The sequence below is a fragment of the Oncorhynchus masou genome, chromosome 29 (genome assembly GCF_036934945.1).
Source record: "Oncorhynchus masou masou isolate Uvic2021 chromosome 29, UVic_Omas_1.1, whole genome shotgun sequence".
In the NCBI taxonomy this organism is placed as follows: Eukaryota; Metazoa; Chordata; class Actinopteri; order Salmoniformes; family Salmonidae; genus Oncorhynchus; species Oncorhynchus masou.
The window spans coordinates 68,408,773-68,435,974 of NC_088240.1; the positions used below are offsets into that span (position 1 = coordinate 68,408,773).

At 45.3% G+C, this 27,202-nt stretch overlaps 1 protein-coding gene across 2 annotated transcripts in view; it reads left to right on the forward strand.

Moving 5' to 3' along the window:
- The window catches only part of LOC135520385 (zinc finger protein ZFPM2-like), a 239,964-nt gene that overhangs the window by 93,233 nt on the left and 119,529 nt on the right, over nucleotides 1-27,202 (forward strand). For both annotated transcript variants that reach the window (XM_064945902.1, XM_064945901.1), the window contains one exon: nucleotides 14,128-14,252. In XM_064945902.1, the coding sequence (XP_064801974.1) occupies nucleotides 14,128-14,252 (125 nt within the window). The remainder of the gene's footprint in view (nucleotides 1-14,127; nucleotides 14,253-27,202) is intronic.

Below are 27,202 nucleotides of genomic sequence, written 5' to 3' on the forward strand. Positions count from 1 at the left end.
AGGAAGCAAAATAAAAAGAGAGAGAGTGAGAGAGAGAGTGTGAGAGAGAGAGTGTGAGAGAGAGAGTGTGAGAGAGAGAGTGTGAGAGAGAGAGTGTGAGAGAGAGAGAGAGGGAGAGAGAGGGAGAGAGAGAGTGAGAGAGAGTGAGAGAGAGTGAGAGAGAGAGAGAGAGTGTGAGAGAGAGAGAGAAGTCAAAAACCTCCACATAACAATGCCGGAGAAAAGTCAGAACATTTTCCGCCGAAAGATGGGCCATTTCCAAATCCTCGTGCCCTATCAGACAAATTAAAGTAAATCAAGCATGAAATGAAGCAGAAGAGCCCGGAGATAAGGCTCCTTTAAGTCGTTTACAGATTAGGATAGAGAGAGAGGTGCATCTGGTCTCTGGCAGTGAAGGAGGCTAGTTTCTCATTTCACAATAGCAGTGTGTGTATAGGATTACTCTCCCCTGTCACTGACATGGGAAGCAGTGGGGGAAAAGCCATCCACAAAATGTTGCTAAATATCCCTAATGTCTCCAACGTACCGAACTTCACTTGTCTCCCATCTGAACGGGGGTGTTATGTTATAGCATGTCATCGAAGTGAGTAGTAATCCGATTGTGATTATTATTTATTTTGTGATGTGTATTTTGTCTAATTTGTCAATTAGATGTGTTGTTATTTGGGGTACCTTCTATTCTCAATAGTCTTTCCACCACCATGTGACTTAAAATGTACATGTGATTCAGGATTAGGTAGAGCGGATCACATGACTGTGGCAGTCACTTCCTCTGTCCACTGAGCATGTCTGAAGTCAGGTTGGAGAGAATTCGACAGACTTCAGTCAGGTGCATATGTGCAGTATGTATTTATTTCACTTTAAACTGAACAAACTGCACTATTACTGTAATTAAATATGCAGTTACTGTTAGTGTATAATTGCCTTGCAAAATATGATTTATATTCTATTATTTGTTTTATTTCTTGTTATTTGTCTTATTTCTTGTTATTTGTCTTATTTCTTGTATTGAATTCCTTTTATCTATTATCTGACATGTGTTGTATCCATTTTTCTCTTACTTTCTGTTCCACACGTCCTTCTGCCAGGAGTCATTTTATGGTGATAGATTCTACAGTACAGTACAGTACAGTATGTCTGATGTAAATCATTTTGAGACTGGATTGTAATCAGAAGGCGAGTCGGGTGATTTTAAAACCTGTGATGCTCACTCACCTTAACCATCACTTCAACTCAGTGATGCCGTGAACTACAGAGGATCATCTCTAGACGATACAGACCTCATGTACTATACATCACCTATACTCCCATTTCCCCTGAAAACACACACACATATATATACACACACACACATATACACACACACACACATCCACACACACACACACACACACACACACATATATATACACACACACACACGCACACACATACACACGCACACATACACACGCACACATACACACACACACACACACACACACACACACACACAATCACCGACAGTAGGTGCATGGCTCTTTGATGCCGCCCGTAGTGGGCTTGGTGGATTTTGTTTCACTCGTCACGTATCTTTTCTGGCGGTGATGAGCGGTGGGCTCGGCTGCTACATTGAGTCTGCTCTGAGAGAGACAGGGAGCTGGCCTCATCAGCGGGTAGTTGCTCTCTAAAACCGCCACCTTGACCTTCCCAGCCCAAGTCTTAGGTTTATCCTCTTTATCACACTATCTCCAGGCATTTAAAAATACTCCTGAAACTGGATGATTTAACCCGCTTTTACGCTGTTCACATCAAAACTGGATGGAGAAAAAAAGCTTAATCCATCTTATCTGTTGACTGTCAAACTGCTCCGGCTAAAACCTACTCACAAAAGACAACTAGGTCACCCAGGAAAAACAGAATTCCTGTTTACGGAAAGTTTGAAATCTGGTAATTGACTTGGGGAAGAGGTTTCAGGAGCTCTTTGAAATACTCCAGTCTGTAACTGAAGTGTTAAATTCAATCCCATAGGTAACAGCTACTACTGTAAATATGTTTGCTACTAGAGCCTTGTTTGCTTGATTTATTTTCATCAATGTATTTTCCCCTCTAAGAACTGATTTTATATGAATATATATATATATATATATTTTTTTTTAATGAAAGCACATGTTCTAAACTTCACTAGTTTTGTTCATAAAATTCTGTAAAGCTTTTGTGTTTTAGCAGGCATCCAACCGGTCATAGTGAATGCTTGTGAATGCTTAACTTATAAACATATAGAATCGAATAGAAACAATTATTCAGTCCACCTGACAGGCTAAATAGGAGTGATATCCTTCTGATGCTTCTCAACATGTAAAACAATCAAATCAACAACAAAAAATGTGGCATCCTCGAGATGTTGTTTGAGATATATCTGTGTGAGGAGACTTTCATCCTTTTAAGTTTTCCTGTCTTGTTTTACCAGCTATCAATAGTGTGGCACTTGTATAAGATGGATGTGTTGGAGATTGTTGTCTGTATGCTTACTGCTAACTTCACTAGGCTTTTGATCAAACTGAGGACTTGACAACTGGCATATTCCTATAGTTCAATGATAGCATACCGCCACAGTGTTTACGTCAATTATATACATCAGAGACAAGTTCTCGGTAGATGTTAGATTTATTTCCTGTTCGTATTACAGATCTCTGATTTCCCTATTGTGATTAAATGGGATCTAAACAGCAACAATATATTATAATCTCAACCTGCCAGAATCAATAGAAGGGGTTATACCCTGGTCCTCTCCTTTGTGTCAGGGCTAAAATCACAGACAGTATCTATATCTATGGCTAAAATGCCCTAATCTCTATGGCCTGTTTAACTTTTTCCCCAACAAACCCTTGCCTGTCTTGTGGGCCTCAAAACAAACATGACCTATAGGAGTGTCCTCAAAACAAACCTGACCTATAGGAGTGTCCTCAAAACAAACCTGACCTATAGGAGTGTCCTCAAAACAAACCTGACCTATAGGAGTGTCCTCAAAACAAACCTGACCTATAGGAGTGTCCTCAAAACAAACCTGGCCTGTAGGAGTGTCCTCAAAACAAACCTGACCTATAGGAGTGTCCTCAAAACAAACCTGACCTGTAGGAGTGTCCTCAAAACAAACCTGACCTGTAGGAGTGTCCTCAAAACAAACCTGACCTATAGGAGTGTCCTCAAAACAAACCTGACCTATAGGAGTGTCCTTAAAACAAACCTGACCTATAGGAGTGTCCACAAAACAAACCTGACCTATAGGAGTGTCCTCAAAACAAACCTGACCTGTAGGAGTGTCCTCAAAACAAACCTGACCTGTAGGAGTGTCCTCAAAACAAACCTGACCTATAGGAGTGTCCTCAAAACAAACCTGACCTGTAGGAGTGTCCTCAAAACAAACCTGACCTGTAGGAGTGTCCTCAAAACAAACCTGACCTGTAGGAGTGTCCTCAAAACAAACCTGACCTGTAGGAGTGTCCTCAAAACAAACCTGACCTGTAGGAGTGTCCTCAAAACAAGACTGACCTATAGGAGTGTCCTCAAAACAAACCTGACCTATAGGAGTGTCCTCAAAACAAACCTGACCTATAGGAGTGTCCTCAAAACAAGGCTGATCGATACACCTCCTTTTTGAACGTTTCCATGGGCACAGCCAAACAACAGAGGTGATGGATTCGACTTCCGCTTTATTTGCAAGAGTAAATTATTTGAAAAAGTTCATTTATAGAGTATAAAAGTCAAGTAAATAAGTGTATGTATAATTTTATATTTATTTAATTCAAGTTCGCTAACGTTAGCTAGACGTACTAGTAGGATAGTTTTGTTGTGAGAATAACGTAAGTTGTGTTGTGGCAGACTTAAGGCGACCAATCCAATAAAGATAACTATAATAATAAACTTTAGGATACATAACTAGAGAACGTTGGTGAGCATCCACACTAGAGGAAAGTTTATAGTTGATCGTTTTACAGTCCTACGCCTGTCAATCAACTGATCCACACATTCTACTGCATGCAGGCTATTAATAAGGTGTTAACACAAGACCATTCAGGAGGTCTCTGACGCAGAGATACTGGTTTAGAACATTCAGGAGGTCTCTAACGCAGAGATACTGGTTTAGAACATTCAGGAGGTCTCTGACGCAGAGATACTGGTTTAGAACATTCAGGAGGTCTCTGACGCAGAGATACTGGTTTAGAACATTCAGGAGGTCTCTAACGCAGAGATACTGGTTTAGACCATTCAGGAGGTCTCTAACGCAGAGATACTGGTTTAGAACATTCAGGAGGTCTCTAACGCAGAGATACTGGTTTAGAACATTCAGGAGGTCTCTAACGCAGAGATACTGGTTTAGAACATTCAGGATGTCTCTAACGCAGAGATACTGGTTTAGAACATTCAGGAGGTCTCTAACGCAGAGATACTGGTTTAGAACATTCAGGAGGTCTCTAACGCAGAGATACTGGTTTAGAACTTTCAGGAGGTCTCTAACGCAGAGATACTGGTTTAGAACATTCAGGAGGTCTCTAACGCAGAGATACTGGTTTAGACCATTCAGGAGGTCTCTAACGCAGAGATACTGGTTTAGAACATTCAGGAGGTCTCTAACGCAGAGATACTGATTTAGACCATTCAGGAGGTCTCTAACGCAGAGATACTGGTTTAGAACATTCAGGAGGTCTCTAACGCAGAGATACTGGTTTAGAACATTCAGGAGGTCTCTAACGCAGAGATACTGGTTTAGACCATTCAGGAGGTCTCTAACGCAGAGATACTGGTTTAGACCATTCAGGAGGTCTCTAACGCAGAGATACTGGTTTAGAACATTCAGGAGGTCTCTAACGCAGAGATACTGGTTTAGAACATTCAGGAGGTCTCTAACGCAGAGATACTGGTTTAGACCATTCAGGAGGTCTCTAACGCAGAGATACTGGTTTAGACCATTCAGGAGGTCTCTAACGCAGAGATACTGGTTTAGACCATTCAGGAGGTCTCTAACGCAGAGATACTGGTTTAGACCATTCAGGAGGTCTCTAACGCAGAGATACTGGTTTAGAACATTCAGGAGGTCTCTAACGCAGAGATACTGGTTTAGAACATTCAGTAGGTCTCTAACGCAGAGATACTGGTTTAGAACATTCAGGAGGTCTCTAACGCAGAGATACTGGTTTAGAACATTCAGGAGGTCTCTAACGCAGAGATACTGGTTTAGAACATTCAGTGCTTCCAGGGTGTGTTCATTTTCATAGTCACAACTGGAAATAATACTTCGATGTACATGTAATCCTACTGGAAAATAATATAGTAACTTGTGTTCTAAATGTAGCAATTCAACAACATGCGCTGTTTATCCTGCACATCTTTTACAGCATGTCATTGCCTCGTTGCTCAAGTGGTTTGTAACTGATTTCAATTCTTCTAATGGTTGTCAATTCGTGTGTGTCTTCTTTTTCACTGTGCTCATCTCTGTCTGTCCTGTGCAACTATTTGCATCAGTGCAACAATGTTGTCACAACCGGCCAAAAGGGATCACACCAATGCACATTCTTTACGCAAGCCTGTTTTACGTTCAGCAAGTCATAAGGGCAAGCCTGCTTCTTTCCCTGAATGGGCTATAAGGCCTAGTATAAAACATGATCAAAATAAATGTCCTATAGATTTTGTAGCCTATAGCTTTTCCTGGGATTTCACTCGAAGAGGAGTCTTGCGTCCGAGGCTTATGACCTATTGTGCACAGAAACAGCTGGGCGAGAGAGGCTAGGGATGTGTAGCTGAAGTAAGACGCTAAATAATAGCTAGATATTAGGCCATTCATTAGCTAAATATTAGGGCTATAGGCTAAATATTTACTTGTCAAAGTGCAAGAAAAATGAATTCTGAAATGTCAGATCTGTAGTTTGTTCATCCAGGCTGCGCTCTGTGGCTCTGTACCTGGGCTACAACAACATAATGCAATGAGGAAAGTATTATTGTTATCAAGTGAATACACAGGTATTGTCCAGAGGGTGTAAACTGTGATGTAGCCTAATGATAATAACCGCTCACACCTCCCGTTTTGTTTCCTGCAGAAATAACGGCACAGGCAAACAGAGGAGGCCTGATTATGCAACCATGTTGATCAGTTTGGGCCTATTTCCTACAGTTTAGAAGGCCCAGAAATATACATTATCAGGCCACTCATTTGGTGTAGGCCTATTTTGTCAGGATGTAGCCTGGTGTTAAGAAAGGCCTACGATAGGAAAATAAAGGTGTATCCTTTTCCAACTCCCGCCGTTAAAGAAAATTCCCACCGTTAAAGAATATAAGCCTATGTGTCCAACACGCTTTTGTCGTCTGGCTTTTCCTGGGGCTCCAGAAGATTTAAAAGGAGTAGCCGTAACAGCGGAGAGGCAAGGTGTGTACTTGCGGAACAGAACAATGAAGACAGACAGCCTTGAGATGTAACCTATAGCCTAAGTTAGAAGCCTATGAAGAATGTTATGATTGTTTTCAAGTGATGTCTCTCTTGTCGTGATGTGTGTTTTGCCCTATATTATTATTTATTTTTAATTCCAGCCCACGTCCCATAGGAGGCCATCATTGTAAATAAGAATTTATTCTTAACTGACTTGCCTAGTTAAATAAAGGTTAAAAAAGTATAAAAATAGCCTGACTGATTGGACAACCATTTGGAACAGTTATGTTTTTTCTCAGCAGTTTAGCCTACAAGGTCCAGGATCATTAGCAGGACATAAGACTGACCTATAGGAGTGTCCTCAAAACAAGACTGACCTATAGGAGTGTCCTCAAAACAAGACTGACCTATAGGCTCCGGTCTCAAAACAAGGCTGACCTATAGGAGTGTCTTCAAAACAAGGATGACCTATAGGCTCCGGTCTCAAATCAAGACTGACCTATAGGCTCCGGTCTCAAAACAAGACTGACCTATAGGCTCCGGTCTCAAATCAAGACTGACCTATAGGCTCCGGTCTCAAAACAAGACTGACCTATAGGCTCCGGTCTCAAAACAAGACTGACCTATAGGCTCCGGTCTCAAAACAAGACTGACCTATAAGAGTGTCCTCAAAACAAGGCTGACCTATAGGAGTGTCCTCAAAACAAGGATGACCTATAGGAGTGTCCTCAAAACAAGGATGACCTATAGGAGTGTCCTCAAAACAAGGATGACCTATAGGCTCCGGTCTCAAATCAAGACTGACCTATAGGCTCCGGTCTCAAAACAAGACTGACCTATAGGCTCCGGTCTCAAAACAAGACTGACCTATAGGCTCCGGTCTCAAAACAAGGCTGACCTATAGGAGTGTCTTCAAAACAAGGATGACCTATAGGCTCCGGTCTCAAATCAAGACTGACCTATAGGCTCCGGTCTCAAAACAAGACTGACCTATAGGCTCCGGTCTCAAATCAAGACTGACCTATAGGCTCCGGTCTCAAAACAAGACTGACCTATAGGCTCCGGTCTCAAAACAAGACTGACCTATAGGCTCCGGTCTCAAAACAAGACTGACCTATAAGAGTGTCCTCAAAACAAGGCTGACGGCTGACCTATAGGAGTGTCCTCAAAACAAGGATGACCTATAGGAGTGTCCTCAAAACAAGGATGACCTATAGGAGTGTCCTCAAAACAAGGATGACCTATAGGCTCCGGTCTCAAATCAAGACTGACCTATAGGCTCCGGTCTCAAAACAAGACTGACCTATAGGCTCCGGTCTCAAAACAAGACTGACCTATAGGAGTGTCCTCAAAACAAGACTGACCTATAGGAGTGTCCTCAAAACAAGACTGACCTATAGGCTCCGGTCTCAAAACAAGGCTGACCTATAGGAGTGTCTTCAAAACAAGGATGACCTATAGGCTCCGGTCTCAAATCAAGACTGACCTATAGGCTCCGGTCTCAAAACAAGACTGACCTATAGGCTCCGGTCTCAAATCAAGACTGACCTATAGGCTCCGGTCTCAAAACAAGACTGACCTATAGGCTCCGGTCTCAAAACAAGACTGACCTATAGGAGTGTCCTCAAAACAAGGATGACCTATAGGCTCCGGTCTCAAAACAAACCTGACCTATAGGAGTGTCCTCAAAACAAGGCTGACCTATAGGAGTGTCCTCAAAACAAGACTGACCTATAGGAGTGTCCTCAAAACAAGACTGACCTATAGGCTCCGGTCTCAAAACAAGACTGACCTATAGGAGTGTCCTCAAAACAAGGCTGACCTATAGGCTCCGGTCTCAAAACAAGGCTGACCTATAGGCTCCGGACTCCAAACAAGGATGACCTATAGCAGTGTCCTCAAAACAAGGCTGACCTATTGGCTCTGGGCTCAAAACAAGGCTGACCTATAGGCTCCGGACTCCAAACAAGGATGACCTATAGCAGTGTCCTCAAAACAAGGCTGACCTATAGGCTCCGGACTCCAAACAAGGCTGACCTATAGTAGTGTCCTCAAAACAAGGCTGACCTATAGCAGTGTCCTCAAAACAAGGCTGACCTATAGCAGTGTCCTCAAAACAAGGCTGACCTATAGGCTCCGGTCTCAAAACAAGGCTGACCTATTGGCTCTGGGCTCAAAACAAGGATGACCTATAGCAGTGTCCTCAAAACAAGGCTGACCTATAGGCTCCGGACTCCAAACAAGGCTGACCTATAGTAGTGTCCTCAAAACAAGGCTGACCTATAGCAGTGTCCTCAAAACAAGGCTGACCTATAGGCTCCGGTCTCAAAACAAGGCTGACCTATTGGCTCTGGGCTCAAAACAAGGATGACCTATAGCAGTGTCCTCAAAACAAGGCTGACCTATAGCAGTGTCCTCAAAACAAGGCTGACCTATAGGCTCCGGTCTCAAAACAAGGCTGACCTATTGGCTCTGGGCTCAAAACAAGGATGACCTATAGCAGTGTCCTCAAAACAAGGATGACCTATAGCAGTGTCCTCAAAACAAGGCTGACCTATAGGCTCCGGACTCCAAACAAGGCTGACCTATAGGAGTGTCCTCAAAACAAGTCTGACCTATAGGGGCCAACCCTTTCCCTGCACCCCTTCGTCTTAGCCAAGCACATGCGGTTGTCTAGGAAACTTGCTCTCCCAAAATGGTCAAGTTTCCCCTCCCTCCCGCTGCTCAAAAGGAGGGTGTGAGCCAGACAAGCAGGGGGTTCTCGTCTGAGAGAGGGGGAGGAGGAGGAGGTAGAGGGGGAGAGGTCCATCTGTGTTTTAAAACAAGTATCTTGCCCAGAGATAATAGTGCTGCTCTGGGTTATAAATGATGCATTTTGTTCTCTTGGACCTGATAATGGAGGTTTAAGGGAAGGGGGGGAAAGTTCATCGCTCTCTTATCAAGGCGCGCTGGCATTTCTCCTTCAGCTGTAGCATGTCATATCACATCTCTGCTCCTTTAGAGATGTAGCACCTTTTGTGGAGAGATACTGTACGTTCCATTTCACCCTCTATATGCTCCATGTGGTATATTCATTTGTATCCCATTTGGCACTTCTATAACCTGTTCTGTTAGTAGCGATGGTTGTGATAGCTGCGTCTCTGAACTGACAGACATGGGGTTATTATTGAACGTTGTCACTACAGTCTCTTACTCTACTGTACACCTCTCTACATAGATTGACATGGTTTCAATTGTTACCATTTTATGAGATCTAGTGAATATCCAGTGAATTGTTGTTTTTAAGCGAAAATTATTACATTGGATTGTATTTCGTTTCCAAATGATACATTCAAGGGATAATAGGAAAATGGTTTTATTAGTTGAAAAAATATTTAACCATGGAAATATGATTTAGGTATAAATACATATAACTAGAATATGTATAGACAACCAAGGTAAGTCTTAGTTTTCAGTTGGTCACTGAACTAATATTCATGTTTTAAATCGCTACACTGTTAATCTGCAGCCACCTAACACTGTCATTTGTCATTTATGACCCTCACTGTAGAGAAATGATATGAAGTTAAATCCAAATTGAATGAAGTTCCACACCAGGAGATGTGAAGTACATTATATATGGAAGAATATTTGAATACAAATTCTATCCACCATCATCCACTAGGAATCCACCATAGTGTTCAAACATTTATATATTGAGATTTTGTGGTAACATTTCTGTAGTAACATTCTGAGTCCCTTGAATGCCATATTGCCACATAGAAAGGGATACTATGGTTGAGTGATTGTTTACTACTGAACCTACTGCACCCACCATTCATAACATACTTCTCTGGCTCACATGGATTGAACGGTGTTACTGTATGTGGACTGTACCTATATAGATACCACTTGAATGGAGGTGAGGGCAAATGTTCTTCATTTTAAATAACAGGTCATGTTATTGGAGATCTAATAGTGGATTTAAAAAGAGGTGATGGGTTCAGGTTTGGGGTGTCTGTCTCGCTCTCCCTCTCTCCCACCCCTCCACCATCTATTATTTAAATCACACCAAGATGGCACACTGCCACTGAGACACTGCTCATTATCATTCCGAGCTATGCCAGTGAAGAGAGACGCAGAGAGAGACGATGAGGTTCCCTATTCCTCTTTCTCTCTGTCCCTCTGTCTGCCATAACAGCAAAACAAACAGATGCCAGCGTGGAGCATCTTGGTTGCTATCTGAGGAGGATCTCTCCACACACAAAGGGACATTCATTGGGCTGCCAAGTATCAGTGGAGACCAGAGAGAGCAGGAACAGACCCCAGAGTCTAGCGACAGATGATGATCTTATCGAGGGGGGGGGGTGACTCTTTAGTCACATCATCAGTTGCCTCTTGCCAAGAATTGTGGCATTTCACTATTGGGTGTTGAGCGACGTTGAGGGGGACAGAGTGGGTAGGGTTTGTCAAAGCCCCCTGTACTGTAGCTCACTGAAGGCCACTCTTTCTTCAGGCCTTGTCTTTGATTTGTAAGAAAGGGTTCAATACAGTGAGTGTTTATTTTTTACTTTGTCTTTAAGATTTATTAAGGAAATGAGCAGAGTGGGAGGGTGAGAGTTTTGACACTTGAGTTGTAGTCTCAGTACCTCAGAGACGGAAAGTTTGATAAACATTGTCATTTTGGCTGGGCTAAAGATTTCCCAAAGGAGGCTTCTTCGCTTTGACCATCCAAAATAACATAGATATCAGGGAGTATAGATTGTCTACCGACCCCATTTAGATAAAACCAGTTGTCTATTATCATAATGAATGTCTATATATTTGTTTTCTATAGATAGTGGACTCCTAAATGCTGGTGGCAAATGGAGAGATAAAGTATGAAGGCTTATTATTTTTCAGCTGGTATTTTTGTTGAGGTCGGAGGATTATATCTGCAACAGATGTGACACACCAGCTGGAAGCCAAGGTCCTCAGGCAACATTTGGTACGGGTCACAAACAACTGGCCCACAGACACTGTATGAGGACCTCACACCTCCAATTGAATTGTACCCCCCTCTCCCTTCTCTCTCACACACCTACTACCATCCCCCCATCTCGTACCAACCAGGGAGAGGGGGAGGAAACAAGACAGAGACAGAGAGAAAGAGAGAGAGTACTTTAACCACTTGTACATCGTTACAACACTGTTACATAATATGACATTTGTAATGTCTTTATTTTTTGGGGAACATCTGTGAGTATAATGTTTACTGTTCATTTGTATTGTTTTTTTTCACTTTTGTATATTATCTATCTATTCCCATGACAATAAAGCCCCTTGAATTTAATTGACTTGAGAGAGACTACCCGCCCGTTGGGGATGGCTGTAGCTAGTGGTCGGTGTGTCAACAGGGCTAAACAGGAACTAGCATCCAAGTGGTTAAGGATTATCAGAGGACAGACAGAATGCATCAAGCGGTGGCTGCATGCGCTCCTTCTCCCTTGCATCACACTGAGGGAGCCTGCTGCCTCTGATGGTGGCCAGCTGTGCTCCAATGTTTAATCATTTCTCTCTTAATGAGCTTAGCCACCTTCCACCACACCGTCAGTAACGCAGTGGGCAACAGACAGAGAGGAGGAGGAGGAGGAGGAGAGAGATAATCATCCCAGTTAATTCTTCCACAAAATAAAGTTGTCTGGACATACAGTAGGCAGTGGTGTCATTGGTATCATACAGAAAGGAACGTTTACAGTATTGAGATGAGAATATTACTCTGTTTGATTCTAGTTTTGGCATATATTTGTACATTTATCCAACATCAAGTAATTGTTCGGGCTGTAATGTTCTTGAAATGCAGGTGTATTTTATATCGGAGGGTGTAGCTGATGGCATCACAAGACAATGAAGTATTTCTGAAAAGGACTCTTCCTGACTCCAGGGTGTGATTTGACCCAGGTGTGTGTGATCTTTAGGAAACAACAACAACGTAGCCTATTGTTAGCGTAGCCACCCCTTCAACCAATGTTGTTTATGCATGAGAAGGAGCACATTAGATGAAAGCATTTCCATACAAACAGACTGACACAATAGCGTGTCACAGATACAAGGCTGATATTTACAGAATAGGCCTCGTCTGAATAGGTCATTATATCACAGGAGTGTTATTGTAAAGTTCAGTGATCATTTCACTTCACTCAACATGCATGGAAGACATGCCCAGAATACTGATTAGCTACAACATCAGTGCACATCTAGGTTCAAATAAGTGTTGCAAACTAAATGTATGGTTCATACATGTGTGGTAACTACAGTAAGTACGTATCAACTATGAGAAATACATGAATACCTTCTGGGTCTGTTTAGATTGTGCCATACTGTATATTACATTCACTTTACAGTAACAAAGGCGGGAACAGTATGTGAAAATGTGCCTCAATAAAAGGGTGATAAGTTAGAGTGCTGAAGACAATCATAACACTTGGGTTCAGTCAGAGGGAGAGTAGACGTTCACAGGAAGATAAAGCAGATAGCGCTTGAGGGGGAAATGTGCACTTGGAGAGGCCTGCATGACTTCCCTCTCCCCCAGAAACCCAGCGGTGACCACGCTACGGCCCCAATTATCATAACTATTTGATTCATCACTGTCCCAAAAAAGTACACTGAATCTAAGAGATAAGATAGCGGGGGTGTTTTAGCTAGCTGCGCTAACAGTGCTATCCTGTTACACAGTTCATTAAGTGTAGCTGTGCACAGCACTAACAAGGGGCCTCGCTTCTTCCTGGATCAATCCGCTGCCTCTCTCGCTGCCTGCCAGTCACTGAGCCTGGCCCTGCGATGTCTCACAGAGATTATCTCTCAAGAAGACACCTTTCAGGCAGGGTTACCGGCCTGTTGTTTTGATTTGTTTTGATTTGAAACCCTCCAACATGATGATGATGATGATGATGGATTCATTATTTTGGCTTCATAAGCAGATGGCTTAACCTGCACTGTTTACTGTTTTATGGACATGAGGGACCGTAGATGTATATGCATGGGGGAAAAAATAGTAATCTCTCAATGTGCCCTTGAGCAAGGCACTTAACCTTCATTTGCTCCAGGGGTCCTGTACTACTATGGCTGACTCTGTAAAACAACACATTTCATTGCACCTATCTCGGGCATGTAACAATAAAACATATTTTTTATGGATATTATTATTTGTCCATTGTAAAAATGATATGTATGTATAAAAAATGACCAAATAGCAGGACACTTCACCAGATGCCTATCACAGAAAAAGAAAGAGGAGCACTTTTGCAATGATCTTATTTAAGGACAAATTCTACAAATGACTGTGTTTTCTAGGGAACTGGAGGATTTGTCTGACTGTTTTGAGATTCTTGGTGTTTTATGATATGGTGAGCGTTTCGATGCTTGGTGTTTTCTAGGGAACTGGAGGATTTGGCTGACTGTTTTGAGATTCTTGGTGTTTTATGATATGGTGAGCGTTTCGATGCTTGGTGTTTTCTAGGGAACTGGAGGATTTGGCTGACTGTTTTGAGATTCTTGGTGTTTTATGATATGGTGAGCGTTTCGATGCTTGGTGTTTTATAGGAGAGCTGGAGGATTTGTCTGACTGTTTTGAGATTCTTGGTGTTTTATGATATGGTGAGCGTTTCGATGCTTGGTGTTTTCTAGGGAACTGGAGGATTTGGCTGACTGTTTTGAGATTCTTTGTGTTTTATGATATGGTGAGCGTTTCGATGCTTGGTGTTTTCTAGGAGAGCTGGATGCGTTCCACAAGGATGGGGAGCGTCGGATCCACAGCCGCCAGCAGCTCCCTGTGGGAACCACGTGGGGACCTTTCAACGGGAAGATCGAGATGAACATCGATGGCAGCGGCATGGTAGGTCATGCTTTTAATGTCTGTCTCTTTCTTTCACTTATTCTGTCAGAGTCACATTGTTACTGGGGCTGCTCTGGGAACATGAAAAAACAGAGAATACCATCAAATTATCTGTCACTCATTTTCCCAAGACTTTGGTCCATAACCTAACCTTCACTTTGCTAAAAAAGTTAGTATTTTTAGTTCACCAGTCATGTCGTTCCTAGAGGCTTTGCTCGCCAGGCTGCTAGCAAGTTCCTTCCACCAATACCATACAGTGAGAGTGGGTGGGTAAAGCCTATTCTACTGGAAGGAGGAGGGAACCATTTCCCATGACAGAGTCAGACCCACAGAGTTGACTTTTCAGGGATCAAATTGGGCCTCACAAAAGGCTTTGGTGTCATTTCAACCATTTAATCTGCATCTTTTACGACTAAACACTTTAATTGGTGAATTTTTTAGTCGAGTCCAGACCCTCGATTCAATGAACTAACGATCCATTATATTGGATGTTATTATTCTCACCCCAGCTTTACACCAATCAGCTGGCTTCGCTTGTCTTAAGACATCCCAGTGAAGTTCCTCTTTAACGTCTGGAAATATGTTGACCTGGTGCTCTGGTGAACGAAGAGTCCTCCAGGGTTTTGATATTTCATTTCCATTTGGATTAATTAAGAAAATTCTTATTAAAAATTGTAAACAATCTCACATTTATCCTGTAAAGAAACATAAGGAAACATTCCACTTGGATTTTAGTTTCAGAGGCCCTCTCCGTTCTTGTGGATTTCTTTAACCCTATAACTTTATTAAATCATTCTCTGAGCTGTTTCTGACTGTTTTCTAAGCTCCCCTCACGGTTCTAAAGTCATCAATGGCTTTAAATATTTCATCTAACCATGAAATATGGACTCTTTTCGGGTCCAGGCCTGTTATCCTCAAGCAAAGAGTGATTCTAAGGATGAACACCTCAAGCCACTACTGTGCATGACATGCAAATATAGTTCTCTTCCATTTTTGCATGAATTTACATGAAAGGTGGGTAGCCAATGTGACAGTCTATTGCCCTCAGAGTGAACAACTCGTGTCAAATGCATCCTCATATGGTTGAGATGCAGTTATCAGAGTATTTGTACTAAAGGTTTCCTACATTTGTATACTTCATAAACATGAAGGTAAGATGTAGTAAGTAACTAAATACATTTTAAACAGTTCACATTCTAAGAGACTGAGCATTTGGACAATATTGTAATGTTGTAGGTTGATAGTTACAGCCCCTGCCTTCGCCTGAATCCTTCCCTGAGATCCTCCTATATTCAGGCGTCTAACTGAGCCAGGTGCTAGGCTTCACCTGTAATGGCTTGTGGAGGGGTTACAAAGAATATAACATCTTCTCTCAATTAAAGGGAGAGGAAGAGCTCTCTGGCATATTGCCTTTAAGGATCTCTCCTTTCTGTGTCTATTCTCATGGGTACATAAGCTATGCTTCACTGCTTGCCCTCCTCTCCTCTCTCTTCTCTTAGTCTCAGTCATCTCTCAAATGAGCTGCTGGCTGTTAGCAGCTTCTCACAATACCTCATTAAAGCTGAATTCGAGTAACTTATTTTGGTTTTATTGAGCTGCCTGTTTTACTGTGATACGAACATACTTCATATTCGCCGTACCTAGATAAACAAGAAAGCTGGCAATCAATTCCCTACTATTGCCATCAGTGACTCATCTTACACTGCATGGCTTAATTTACCAACCACCTGGTCGTTAAGGAGTTTTGCTGGTGTATATATACAGTAGTACTGTAAAAAAAAAAAACATTGGCATCTTCCCCAGAAAGGTATTTTAGCTCTTGTTTTCTAGTGAGGAAAGGGACTTAGTTGTATTCTGCATCTTAACGATATACTGCCATTTAAATACAGAAACCAGCTCTAATGTCTCACCCAACCGGAGAAAGCCTTAGGAGGTGAAATAAAATAGGGACTAAGAGAAAGTAGCAATGTAAAGGAGAAAGAAAAGAGAAAGCCGGGTAGTTTTGATGCATGTCAGCCCAGCCTCGTGTTCCTCTACAGGACCAGCCTCGTGTTCCTCTACAGGGTCAGGAAGGTAGTTTTGATGCATGTCAGACCAGCCTCGTGTTCCTCTACAGGGTCAGGAAGGTAGTTTTGATGCATGTCAGACCAGCCTCGTGTTCCTCTACAGGACCAGCCTCGTGTTCCTCTACAGGGTCAGGAAGGTAGTTTTGATGCATGTCAGACCAGCCTCGTGTTCCTCTACAGGGTCAGGAAGGTAGTTTTGATGCATGTCAGACCAGCCTCGTGTTCCTCTACAGGGTCAGGAAGGTAGTTTTGATGCATGTCAGACCAGCCTCGTGTTCCTCTACAGGGTCAGGAAGGTAGTTTTGATGCATGTCAGACCAGCCTCGTGTTCCTCTACAGGGTCAGGAAGATAGTTTTGATGCATGTCAGACCAGCCTCGTGTTCCTCTACAGGGTCAGGAAGGTAGTTTTGATGCATGTCAGACCAGCCTCGTGTTCCTCTACAGGGTCAGGAAGGTAGTTTTGATGCATGTCAGACCAGCCTCGTGTTCCTCTACAGGGTCAGGAAGGTAGTTTTGATGCATGTCAGACCAGCCTCGTGTTCCTCTACAGGGTCAGGAAGGTAGTTTTGATGCATGTCAGACCAGCCTCGTGTTCCTCTACAGGGTCAGGAAGGTAGTTTTGATGCATGTCAGACCAGCCTCGTGTTCCTCTACAGGGTCAGGAAGGTAGTTTTGATGCATGTCAGACCAGCCTCGTGTTCCTCTACAGGGTCAGGAAGGTAGTTTTGATGCATGTCAGACCAGCCTCGTGTTCCTCTACAGGGTCAGGAAGGTAGTTTTGATGCATGTCAGACCAGCCTCGTGTTCCTCTACAGGGTCAGGAAGGTAGTTTTGATGCATGTCAGACCAGCCTCGTGTTCCTCTACAGGGTCAGGAAGGTAGTTTTGATGCATGTCAGACCAGCCTCGTGTTCCTCTACAGGGTCAGGAAGGTAGTTTTGATGCATGTCAGACCAGCCTCGTGTTCCTCTACAGGGTCAGGAAGGTAGTTTTGATGCATGTCAGACCAGCCTCGTGTTCCTCTACAGGGTCAGGAAGGTAGTTTTGATGCATGTCAGACCAGCCTCGTGTTCCTCTACAGGGTCAGGAAGGTAGTTTTGATGCATGTCAGACCAGCCTCGTGTTCCTCTACAGGGTCAGGAAGGTAGTTTTGATGCATGTCAGACCAGCCTCGTGTTCCTCTACAGGGTCAGGAAGGTAGTTTTGATGCATGTCAGACCAGCCTCGTGTTCCTCTACAGGGTCAGGAAGGTAGTTTTGATGCATGTCAGACCAGCCTCGTGTTCCTCTACAGGGTCAGGAAGGTAGTTTTGATGCATGTCAGACCAGCCTCGTGTTCCTCTACAGGGTCAGGAAGGTAGTTTTGATGCATGTCAGACCAGACTCGTGTTCCTCTACAGGGTCAGGAAGGCAGTATAAAGCATTTGAAGGTAGAAATAAACTCTGATTGTTTCATGGGTCTCTACTTCATTCACCCAAGGGGGGCTCTCAGTCATTCTCAAGAAGTATGACCTCTAGGGACTATTAGATTGTGAAACCACAGAGGTGAATGAGTCACCCAATGGCATGGCAGCTCTAAGGCATTGACGTCACCTGTCTTTCTCTCTCACACTTTGAAATCCAAGCTGGAAACACGTGACCTTCTTGTGTGATATTGATATGCCCTCGATGGAATCGAAAGGGGTCTTTCAGACACGGCACTCACAGACTTCTGTATCTAGTCTTCCATGATTGTAGCATACATTCAAAGTTTGCTAGTACTGTGTGTCATGCGGTCTCACCACTTGAAAAAGTCCCATGATGCAGAAATTCATTGTGATTATTCCATAAAGCTTGTGTCAGGACCCGGTTACGAACCTGGGTCTCCGGAGTGAGAAACAGTCACTTAACCAACTGAGCCACGAATAGTCAGCAGAACCCAGAAGATGAGGCAGACACAGCAGTACTTAAGACGGTGTATTTAATAAAGTAAAAAGGAGAAGTCCTTCAATACAAAAATGGCAAATCCAAAAGGTGGTAGGAATAGCACAAAAAAGCCTCAAAAGATACTCAAAAACAAAAACAGAATTCCACAAGAGCATCCACCGGAATCGACAAGAATACACAGAACACTAGGGCTGGGTGCTAACATACAAACACAGAGCACAGAACTGAGGGAAACTAAGGGTTTAAATACAATCAGGCACAGGTGCAAATAATAATGGGGAACAAGGGAAAAAACATAAGGTCAAAAAGCACAATGGGGGCATCTAGTGACCAAAACCCGGAACAACCCTGGCCAAATCCTGACAGAATCCCCCCCCTAGGAACGGCTCCTGACGTTCCTACCAGCTCTCTCAGGGTGGAGGGCCCTGAACTGACGAATGAGGTCAGGGTCCATGATGTCTTTGGCAGGAACCCAGGAGCGCTCCTCGGGACCGTAGCCTTCCCAGTCCACCAGATACTGCCAGGACCGCTGCACCCGGCGGGAATCCAGTATCCGATGGACGGTATAAGCCGGCTGGCCTCCAATGACACGAGGCGGAGGGGAGGTCTGTCTGCCGGGACAAGGGGAAAAAACAACAGGTTTTAACAATGAAATGTGAAATGTGGGATTAATCTTAAGGGATCTGGGTAAGTGTAGGCGATAAGAAACTGGGTTAACTCTCCTGGCAACCTTGAAGGGACCGATGTATTTTTGGGACAGCTTGCGAGACTCCACCCGTAGAGGTAAGTCTCTTGTGGAGAGCCAGACTCTCTGGCCGGGCGCAGGGTAGGCCCGGGACGGCGACGTCTGTTGGCTTGTTGTTGGTACCTCTGTGAGGAACGCATAAGATTAAGACGGATCTTCCTCCACATAAGCCGACAGCGTCTGACGAACTTCAAGGCTGAAGGCACTCTGACTTCTGCCTCCTGGTCCGGGAACAATGGAGGAGCATAGCCAAACTGACACTCGTGCGGGGACATACCAGTGGAGGAGGAGCGCAAGGTGTTGTGCGCGTATTCGGCCCAAACAATAAAGGATGACCATGTGGACGGGTTGTCACGAGTCATACATCGGAGGGTGGTTTCCAGCTCTTGATTCATCCTCTCTGTTTGGACGTTGGACTCCGGATGGTACCCTGAAGATAGACTGGCAGAAGCCCCCATGAGTTGGCAGAAGGCCTTCCAAAACCTTGAGGCGAACTGGGGACCTCTGTCAGAAACCATATCTTGAGGAATGCCGAAGACTCGGAACACATGATTAATTACCAACTCAGCCGTTTCCTTGGCAGAAGGTAACTTAGTCAGAGGGACGAACCTGGCTGCCTTTGAAAACCTGTCGATTATGACTAGGATAGTAGTATTGCCATGGGATGGAGGAAGTCCAGTAATAAAGTCCAATGAGATATGGGACCAGGGTCTGTGGGGAACAGGTAAAGGGTGAAGGAGTCCTTGATGGCGGAGGTGAGAAGATTTGCCCTGGCAGCACACGGGACAGGCATTGACGAAAGTGGCAACGTCTTCTCTTATGGTAGGCCACCAGAACTTACGCTGGATGAACTCCAAGGTGCGACCTACGCCCGGATGACAGGTGAGGCGAGAGGAGTGCCCCCACAGAAGGACCTGAGTCCTCACTGCCTTGGGGACAAACAACCGATTGGCAGGACCTCCTTTCGGGTCCGGTTCGCTAGCTTGAGCACGTCTCACGGTATCCTCAACTTGCCACGAGATCGGAGCCACAATCTTAGCAGCAGGAAGGACAGGCATGTCCGTGTCATCTCGAATGGAAGGAGCGTAGACTCGGGACAGGGCATCCGGTTTGAGATTCTTCGACCCGGGCCGATAGGGGAGGATAAACTGGAATCGATTGAAGAAAAGAGACCATCTAGCTTGTCTAGAGTTCAACCGCTTCGCCTGCTGGATATACTCCAGATTTTTGTGGTCCGTAAGCACTTGAAACGGGTGAGAAGCCCCCTCGAGCCAGTGTCTCCATTCCTTCAATGCCATCTTAACCGCTAGGAGTTCACAATCCCCCACATCGTAGTTCCTCTCAGTCGGGGTAAGCCGGTGTGAGAAGAAAGCGCACGGATGAAGCTTCTTGTCTTCACCCCTCTGAGACAGGACAGCTCCAACACCAACCTCTGATGCGTCTACCTCCACCACAAATGGTTCATCCGTAGTCGGTAGTATCAGGATGGGAGCAGAGAGAACGCGCTGCTTGAGTCCTTGGAAGGCCGTCTCAGCTTCTCTTCCCCACAAAAACCTTGCATTGCCACCCTTGGTTAAAGCTGAGAGAGGGGCTGCCACCAAGCTGAAGTTCTTGATGAACTTGCGGTAAAAGTTTGTGAAGCCCAGGAAACGCTGAACTTCCTTAACGGATTTGGGGTGGGCCAATCCGCTACCGCCCTACCTTCCTGGGGTCCATTTGGACTCGACCGGGTTTCACTACAAATCCCAGGAATTGTACTCGGGATGAATGGAATTCACATTTTTCCGGCTTAACGTACAGATGGCTGTCCAGGAGGCGTTTGAGTACTTGTCTGACATGCTTAGTGTGTTCTTGAAGGGAGCTCGAAAAGATGAGGATGTCATCCAAGTAAACGAACACAAATATGTTAAGCATATCCCTAAGCACATCGTTTATGAGCGCTTGGAACACCGCTGGGGCGTTGGTCAGGCCGAAGGGCATCACCAAGTATTCATAGTGACCAGTAGGCGTGTTGAAAGCGGTCTTCCACTCTTCACCAGGTCTGATCCGCACAAGATGGTATGCGTTCCGCAGGTCAAGCTTAGTGAAAACAACTGCTTCCTGGAGCAGCTCGAAGGCTGTGGCCATAAGGGGTAGCGGGTAACGGTTACGGACGGTTATGGCATTGAGTCCCCGGTAGTCGATGCAAGGACGTAATCCACCGTCTTTCTTGGCCACAAAGAAAAACCCTGCTCCCGCCGGGGAGGTGGATGGACGCATGAGGCCTGCTTCCAGAGCGTCCTTGATGTAGGTATCCATAGCAGCTCGTTCGGGTGGAGATAGGGAAAAGATCCGACCCCTGGGGGGGCAAGTGCCCGGAAACAGGTCGATGGGGCAATCGTAAGGTCTATGGGGTGGTAGCATGGTGGCCCTCTGTTTGCTAAACACCAGTTTGAGGTCATGGTAACACTCGGGAACTCGGGTCAGGTCGATGGATTCTAAAGACTCGGGAGTAGAACTTGGGGAATTCTGGAAAATACAAGTAGCTTGGCACGTAGGACCCCACTGCTTGATAGTGCCCACAGACCAGTCGATGTGAGGGTTATGGCTGTGAAGCCAGGGGTATCCAAGGACGAGAGGGAACTCGGAACAGGAGATCAAATGAAAGTTCATCAATTCCTGGTGTTGTGAAACTGAAAGTCGCAAGGAGGTAGTGACATGAGTGACAAGTCCAGATCCCAAAGGGCTTCCATCCAATGTAGTGACCCTCATGGGTTCACTTAGAGGTTCAGAGGGAACGCCATTCTCCTTCGCCCAGACACCATCCATGAAGTTACCTGCGGCTCCAGAGTCTACCAAGGCTTGAAGGTGAAGCTTGTGGTTGTCCCAGGAGAGGGTGACTGGAATGAGCAGACGGGAGTTGGACGGATGGGAGGAGGTTATGTTTCCCGTTACAGTTCCCCCCGGTCTGTACGGGACAGAGCGTTTCCCTGGAGCCCGGGACACGTGGAACGGAAATGGCCCGGTTTGCCGCAATATAGACAGCGTCGCTCCCTCATCCGGCGGTCTCTCTCAGCCTGGGAGATGCGTCCAATCTGCATGGGTTCCGATGGAGCCAGCGAGGATAAAGGTGGGGACTCGGAGCTGGGACTGATAGGGGCTAGAGGTCTACAGTTGAGTTCTCTCTCTCTCAGACGCTGGTCAATGCGTGAGGCCAACTTGATCAGGGACTCGAGATTGTCCGGTGGTTCCCGAGTGGCCAGTTCATCTTGGATAGTGTCGGAAAGGCCTTTCAGAAAGCACACCGTGAGCGCCTCGTTGTTCCAGCCACTTGCTGCTGCCACCGTGCGGAACTGGATGGCATAGTCCGTCACGCTGCGCCAACCTTGGTGGAGAGTCAGGAGCTGTTTGGCTGAGTCAGAACCACTGCTTGGGCCTTGAAACACTCGTTTGAATTCCTCAGCAAAGGCAGAGTAGCTGGCACAGCAGGAACTATGGGCATCCCACACAGCAGTAGCCCAGGCCAGGGCTTTTTCCGACAGCAGGGTGATGATATAAGCGATCTTAGACCGGTCCGTGGGAAACGACGAGGGTTGTAGCTCAAAGGAGAGAGAACATTGGGTGAGAAACCCTTTACAAGCACTTGGATCACCTGAGAACCGTTGGGGAGGTGGAAGACGAGGTTCAGCCAGGGGGTTAACTGCCATGGGTACGTGAATCTGAGGTACTGGGACGGGAACTGTTGCCGGGGTAAGACGATCAGATATTTGCTTAATGGAAGTCAGCATCTCGGACAGAAGATGAGAATGTCTAGCCATTAAGGCCTCTTGCTGAACCAGGGCGGCTTCGTGGCGTTGGACAGTCTCCTGGTGGTGGGACAGCATGGCAAAAAGGTCCTGGGAACTGGCTGCCTCTGGGTTCATTTTTGGCTCTGTGTTTCTGTCAGGACCCGGTTACGAACCTGGGTCTCCGGAGTGAGAAACAGTCACTTAACCAACTGAGCCACGAATAGTCAGCAGAACCCAGAAGATGAGGCAGACACAGCAGTACTTAAGACGGTGTATTTAATAAAGTAAAAAGGAGAAGTCCTTCAATACAAAAATGGCAAATCCAAAAGGTGGTAGGAATAGCACAAAAAGCCTCAAGAGATACTCAAAAACAAAAACAGAATTCCACAAGAGCATCCACCGGAATCGACAAGAATACACAGAACACTAGGGCTGGGTGCTAACATATAAACACAGAGCACAGAACTGAGGGAAACTAAGGGTTTAAATACAATCAGGGAAAACGAGGCACAGGTGCAAATAATAATGGGGAACAAGGGAAAAAACATAAGGTCAAAAAGCACAATGGGGGCATCTAGTGACCAAAACCCGGAACAACCCTGGCCAAATCCTGACAGCTTGCACTTGTGGTGCTGTCCATTATAGTAGTAGCAGAGATTGTCAGGGGTGGCCAGTTGTGAGTCTGATGATTACACCAATGAGGAGTGTAGTGTTCAGGAGTCAGAGGGGACGAGTGGTAAACTGCATGCAAACTGTGTTAGCGCGCTGATCTAAAGCTTAGGATTTAAGATGGAGGAGCTAATGCGATTTTTCATGTCTCAGGCAAGGTTTCTCATCACCAGTGGTGTAGTGGAGGATAAGCACAGTTTATGCACCTTTTTTTATTAATTAAGCGAGCGTTTACACAAATATTGTGAGACTTCTTTGGTTGCTGGTATTACTTTATTGAGCGTTGGTCAGCGTTTACTTTCTTTTTTTTGGGGGGGGGGGGGTTGAACAAAGCTAGATCAGCTTTAATGTTGAGGATTGATTTTGGGTTCTATCGATTGAATTGTTTGCATCATTTAAAGTCCCCCAGTTTGTTTTACACTACCACCCCTCCCCTGATTGGAGTAATCTAACGGACTACTAGGGCCGGGAGGATATCAGTATCACAATATTTTTTCCATGGCAAAAATGTAAACACAAAGCAGACCAAACCCCTGCTGTGTAAAATGTTGTGTGTTATAGCTTGCAAATAAATCAATAAATCAATGTGACTCTGGGTGACAACATAATGATGTCTGTTTCTAACATTAGGGCTGGTATCCTGTTTTTTTCTTACCATGATTCTAATGAGTATTTTCATTATTTTATTTAACCTTTATTTAACCAGGCCAGTTGAGAAGAAGTTCTCATGTAGTCAAATAATTATACATATATTCCTAATGTCCCATTGGCTCAGGATTTTTCAGATCCACTAACAATACAGTTTGCAGTTCTAGCTGAACCCTGATATAGGTCTCTATGGGTCTGCTGTGGGTCTCTATGTGTCAACTGTGGGTCTCTATGGCTCTCTATGGGTCTACTATGGCTCTCTATGGGTCTACTGTGACTCTCTATGGGTCTACTGTGATTCTACTGTGGGTCTCTATGGGTCTACTGTGGGTCTCTATGGGTCTATTGTGGGTCTCTATGGGTCTACTGTGGGTCTCTTATGGGTCGTCTGTGGGTCTCTATGGGTCGACTGTCGGTCTACTGTAGATCTCTATGGGTCTACTGTAGGTCTCTATGGGTCTACTGTAGGTCTCTATGGGTGTACTGTGGGTCTACTGTAGGTCTCTATGGGTCTACTGTAGGTCTCTATGGGTCTACTGTGGGTCTACTGTACGTCTCTATGGGTATCTTATGGGTCTACTGTGGGTCTACTCTAGGTCTCTATGGGTCTACTGTGGGTCTCTATGGCTCTACTGTGGGACTACTGTGGGTCTCTATGGGTCTACTGTGGGTCTACTGTAGGTCTCAATAGGTCTACTGTAGGTCTGCTGTGGGTCTACTGTGGGACTACTGTGGGTCTCTATAGGTCTACTGTAGGTCTGCTGTGGGTCTACTGTGGGTCTCTATGGGTCTACTGTGGGTCTACTGTGGGTCTCTATGGGTCTACTGTGGGTCTACTGTAGGTCTCTATGGGTCTCATGTTAGTCTCTATGGGTCTACTGTGGGTCTACTGTGGGTCTCTATGGAGAGAGACTATGGGTCTACTGTGGGTCTACTGTGGGCGGCAGGGTAGCCTAGTGGTTAGAGCGTTGGACTAGTAACCGGAAGGTTGCGAGTTTAAACCCCCGAGCTGACAAGGTACAAATCTGTCGTTCTGCCCCTGAACAGGCAGTTAACCCACTGTTCCCAGGCCGTCATTGAAAATAAGAATTTGTTCTTAACTGACTTAACTGGTTAAATAAAGGTAAAATAAAAAAATAAAATAAAAATCTACTGTGGGTTTACTGTGGATCTACTGTTAGTCTCTATGGGTGTACTGTGGGTATACTGTGGCTCTCTGTGGGTCTACTGTTAGTCTCTACTGTGGGTTTCTATGGGTCTGCTGTGGCTCTCTATGGGTCTAATGTGGTTCTCTATGGGACTACTGTGGGTCTACTGTGGCTCTTTATAGGTCTCTATGGGTCTACTGTGGGTATACTGTGTCTCTCTGTGGATCTACTGTTAGTCTCTATGGGTGCACTGTGGGTATACTGTGGCTCTCTATGGGTCTAATGTGGCTCTCTATGGGACTACTGTGGGTCTCTATGGGTCTACTGTGGCTCTCTATAGGTCTCTATGGGTCTACTGTGGGTATACTGTGTCTCTCTGTGGATCTACTGTTAGTCTCTATGGGTGCACTGTGGGTATATTGTGGCTCTCTATGGGTCTACTGTGGCTCTCTATAGGTCTCTATGGGTCTACTGTGGGTATACTGTGGCTCTCTATGGGTCTAATGTGGTTCTCTATGGGACTACTGTGGGACTACTGTGGGTATACTGTGTCTCTCTGTGGATCTACTGTTAGTCTCTATGGGTGCACTGTGGGTATACTGTGGCTCTCTATGGGTCTAATGTGGCTCTCTATGGGACTACTGTGGGTCTCTATGGGTCTACTGTGGCTCTCTATAGGTCTCTATGGGTCTACTGTGGGTATACTGTGGCTCTCTATGGGTCTACTGTGGGTTTGCTGTGGCTCTCTATGGGTGTGGGTCTGCTGTGGGTCTCTATGGGTCTGCTGTGGGTCTCTATGGGTATACTGTGGGTCTCTATGGCTAGGGAGTGATAGATGATGCTGGGGGAAAATAGTGGTGCATTACAGTTGTCAAGGCGGGACTAACAGACAAGAGGAAAGTGAGAGAGGAAAAACAGGGGGGAAGAGCATGACAGGTAATCTAGACATCTGTAGGACAGAGACAGGGTCACATCTCCAGCCTTTATCAAAGAGGAAAGCAGATTTCACAGCTGATGGAAGGCCGTGGCAGCAGCCCCAGGCCACAGGGGTGCTGGGTTTGTTGTGAGGTACTGTAGCTATCCACACACAGCCTGCTGCTGCTACAGGAACCTGTTAACACACACACACCTCTGGTTAGACACTCCAACCAAAGTTGTTCTTCATGCTTTATCGGTGTTAGATGATCACACTAGGTCTAAATGTCCCCCCCTTTTTCCTAGTTGATACTGTCTTCAAAGAAAGAAATATAAGTGGTACTTTAATGATGGAATACATTGAACTGATTTTAGGTTCTCGGTGTGTTGTATCAACCATAGAAATAGAATGTTCTCTCAGTAAATGATTTATCCCAGAAGGACACAGGGACTGAAGTCTAAACAAAGTAACTGCCTAGTGTTGGAGTATTGTGTCGTGTGTGTGAAGGAGAGGGAGAGGGCCCAGAGAGAGAGACTGAGGGAGAGGGCCCAGAGAGAGAGAGGGCCCAGAGAGATAGAGGGAGAATGACAAGAGATAGGGGGAGAGAGAGACAAGAGAGAGGGAGAGGGCCCAGAGAGAGAGAGGGCCCAGAGAAATAGAGGGAGAGAGACAAGAGATAGGGAGAGGCACAGGGCCCAGAGAAGAGAGATAGAGGGAGAGAGACAAGAGAGAGTTAGAGGGCCCAGAGAGAGAGAGGGGGGGAGAGGGCCCAGAGAGAGAGAGGGAGAGAGACAAGAGAGAGGGAGAGGGCCCAGAGAGATAGAGGGAGAGAGACAAGAGAGAGGGAGAGGGCCAGAGAGAGAGAGAGGGAGGGAGAGGGCCCAGAGGGAGAGAGACAAGAGAGAGGGAGAGGGCCCAGAGAGATAGAGGGAGAGAGACACGAGAGAGGGCCGAGGGCACAGAGAGAGAGAGGGAGGGAGAGAGCCAGGGACAAGAGATAGGGAGAGGCACAGGGCCCAGAGAAGAGAGATAGAGGGAGAGAGACAAGAGAGAGGGAGAGGGCCCA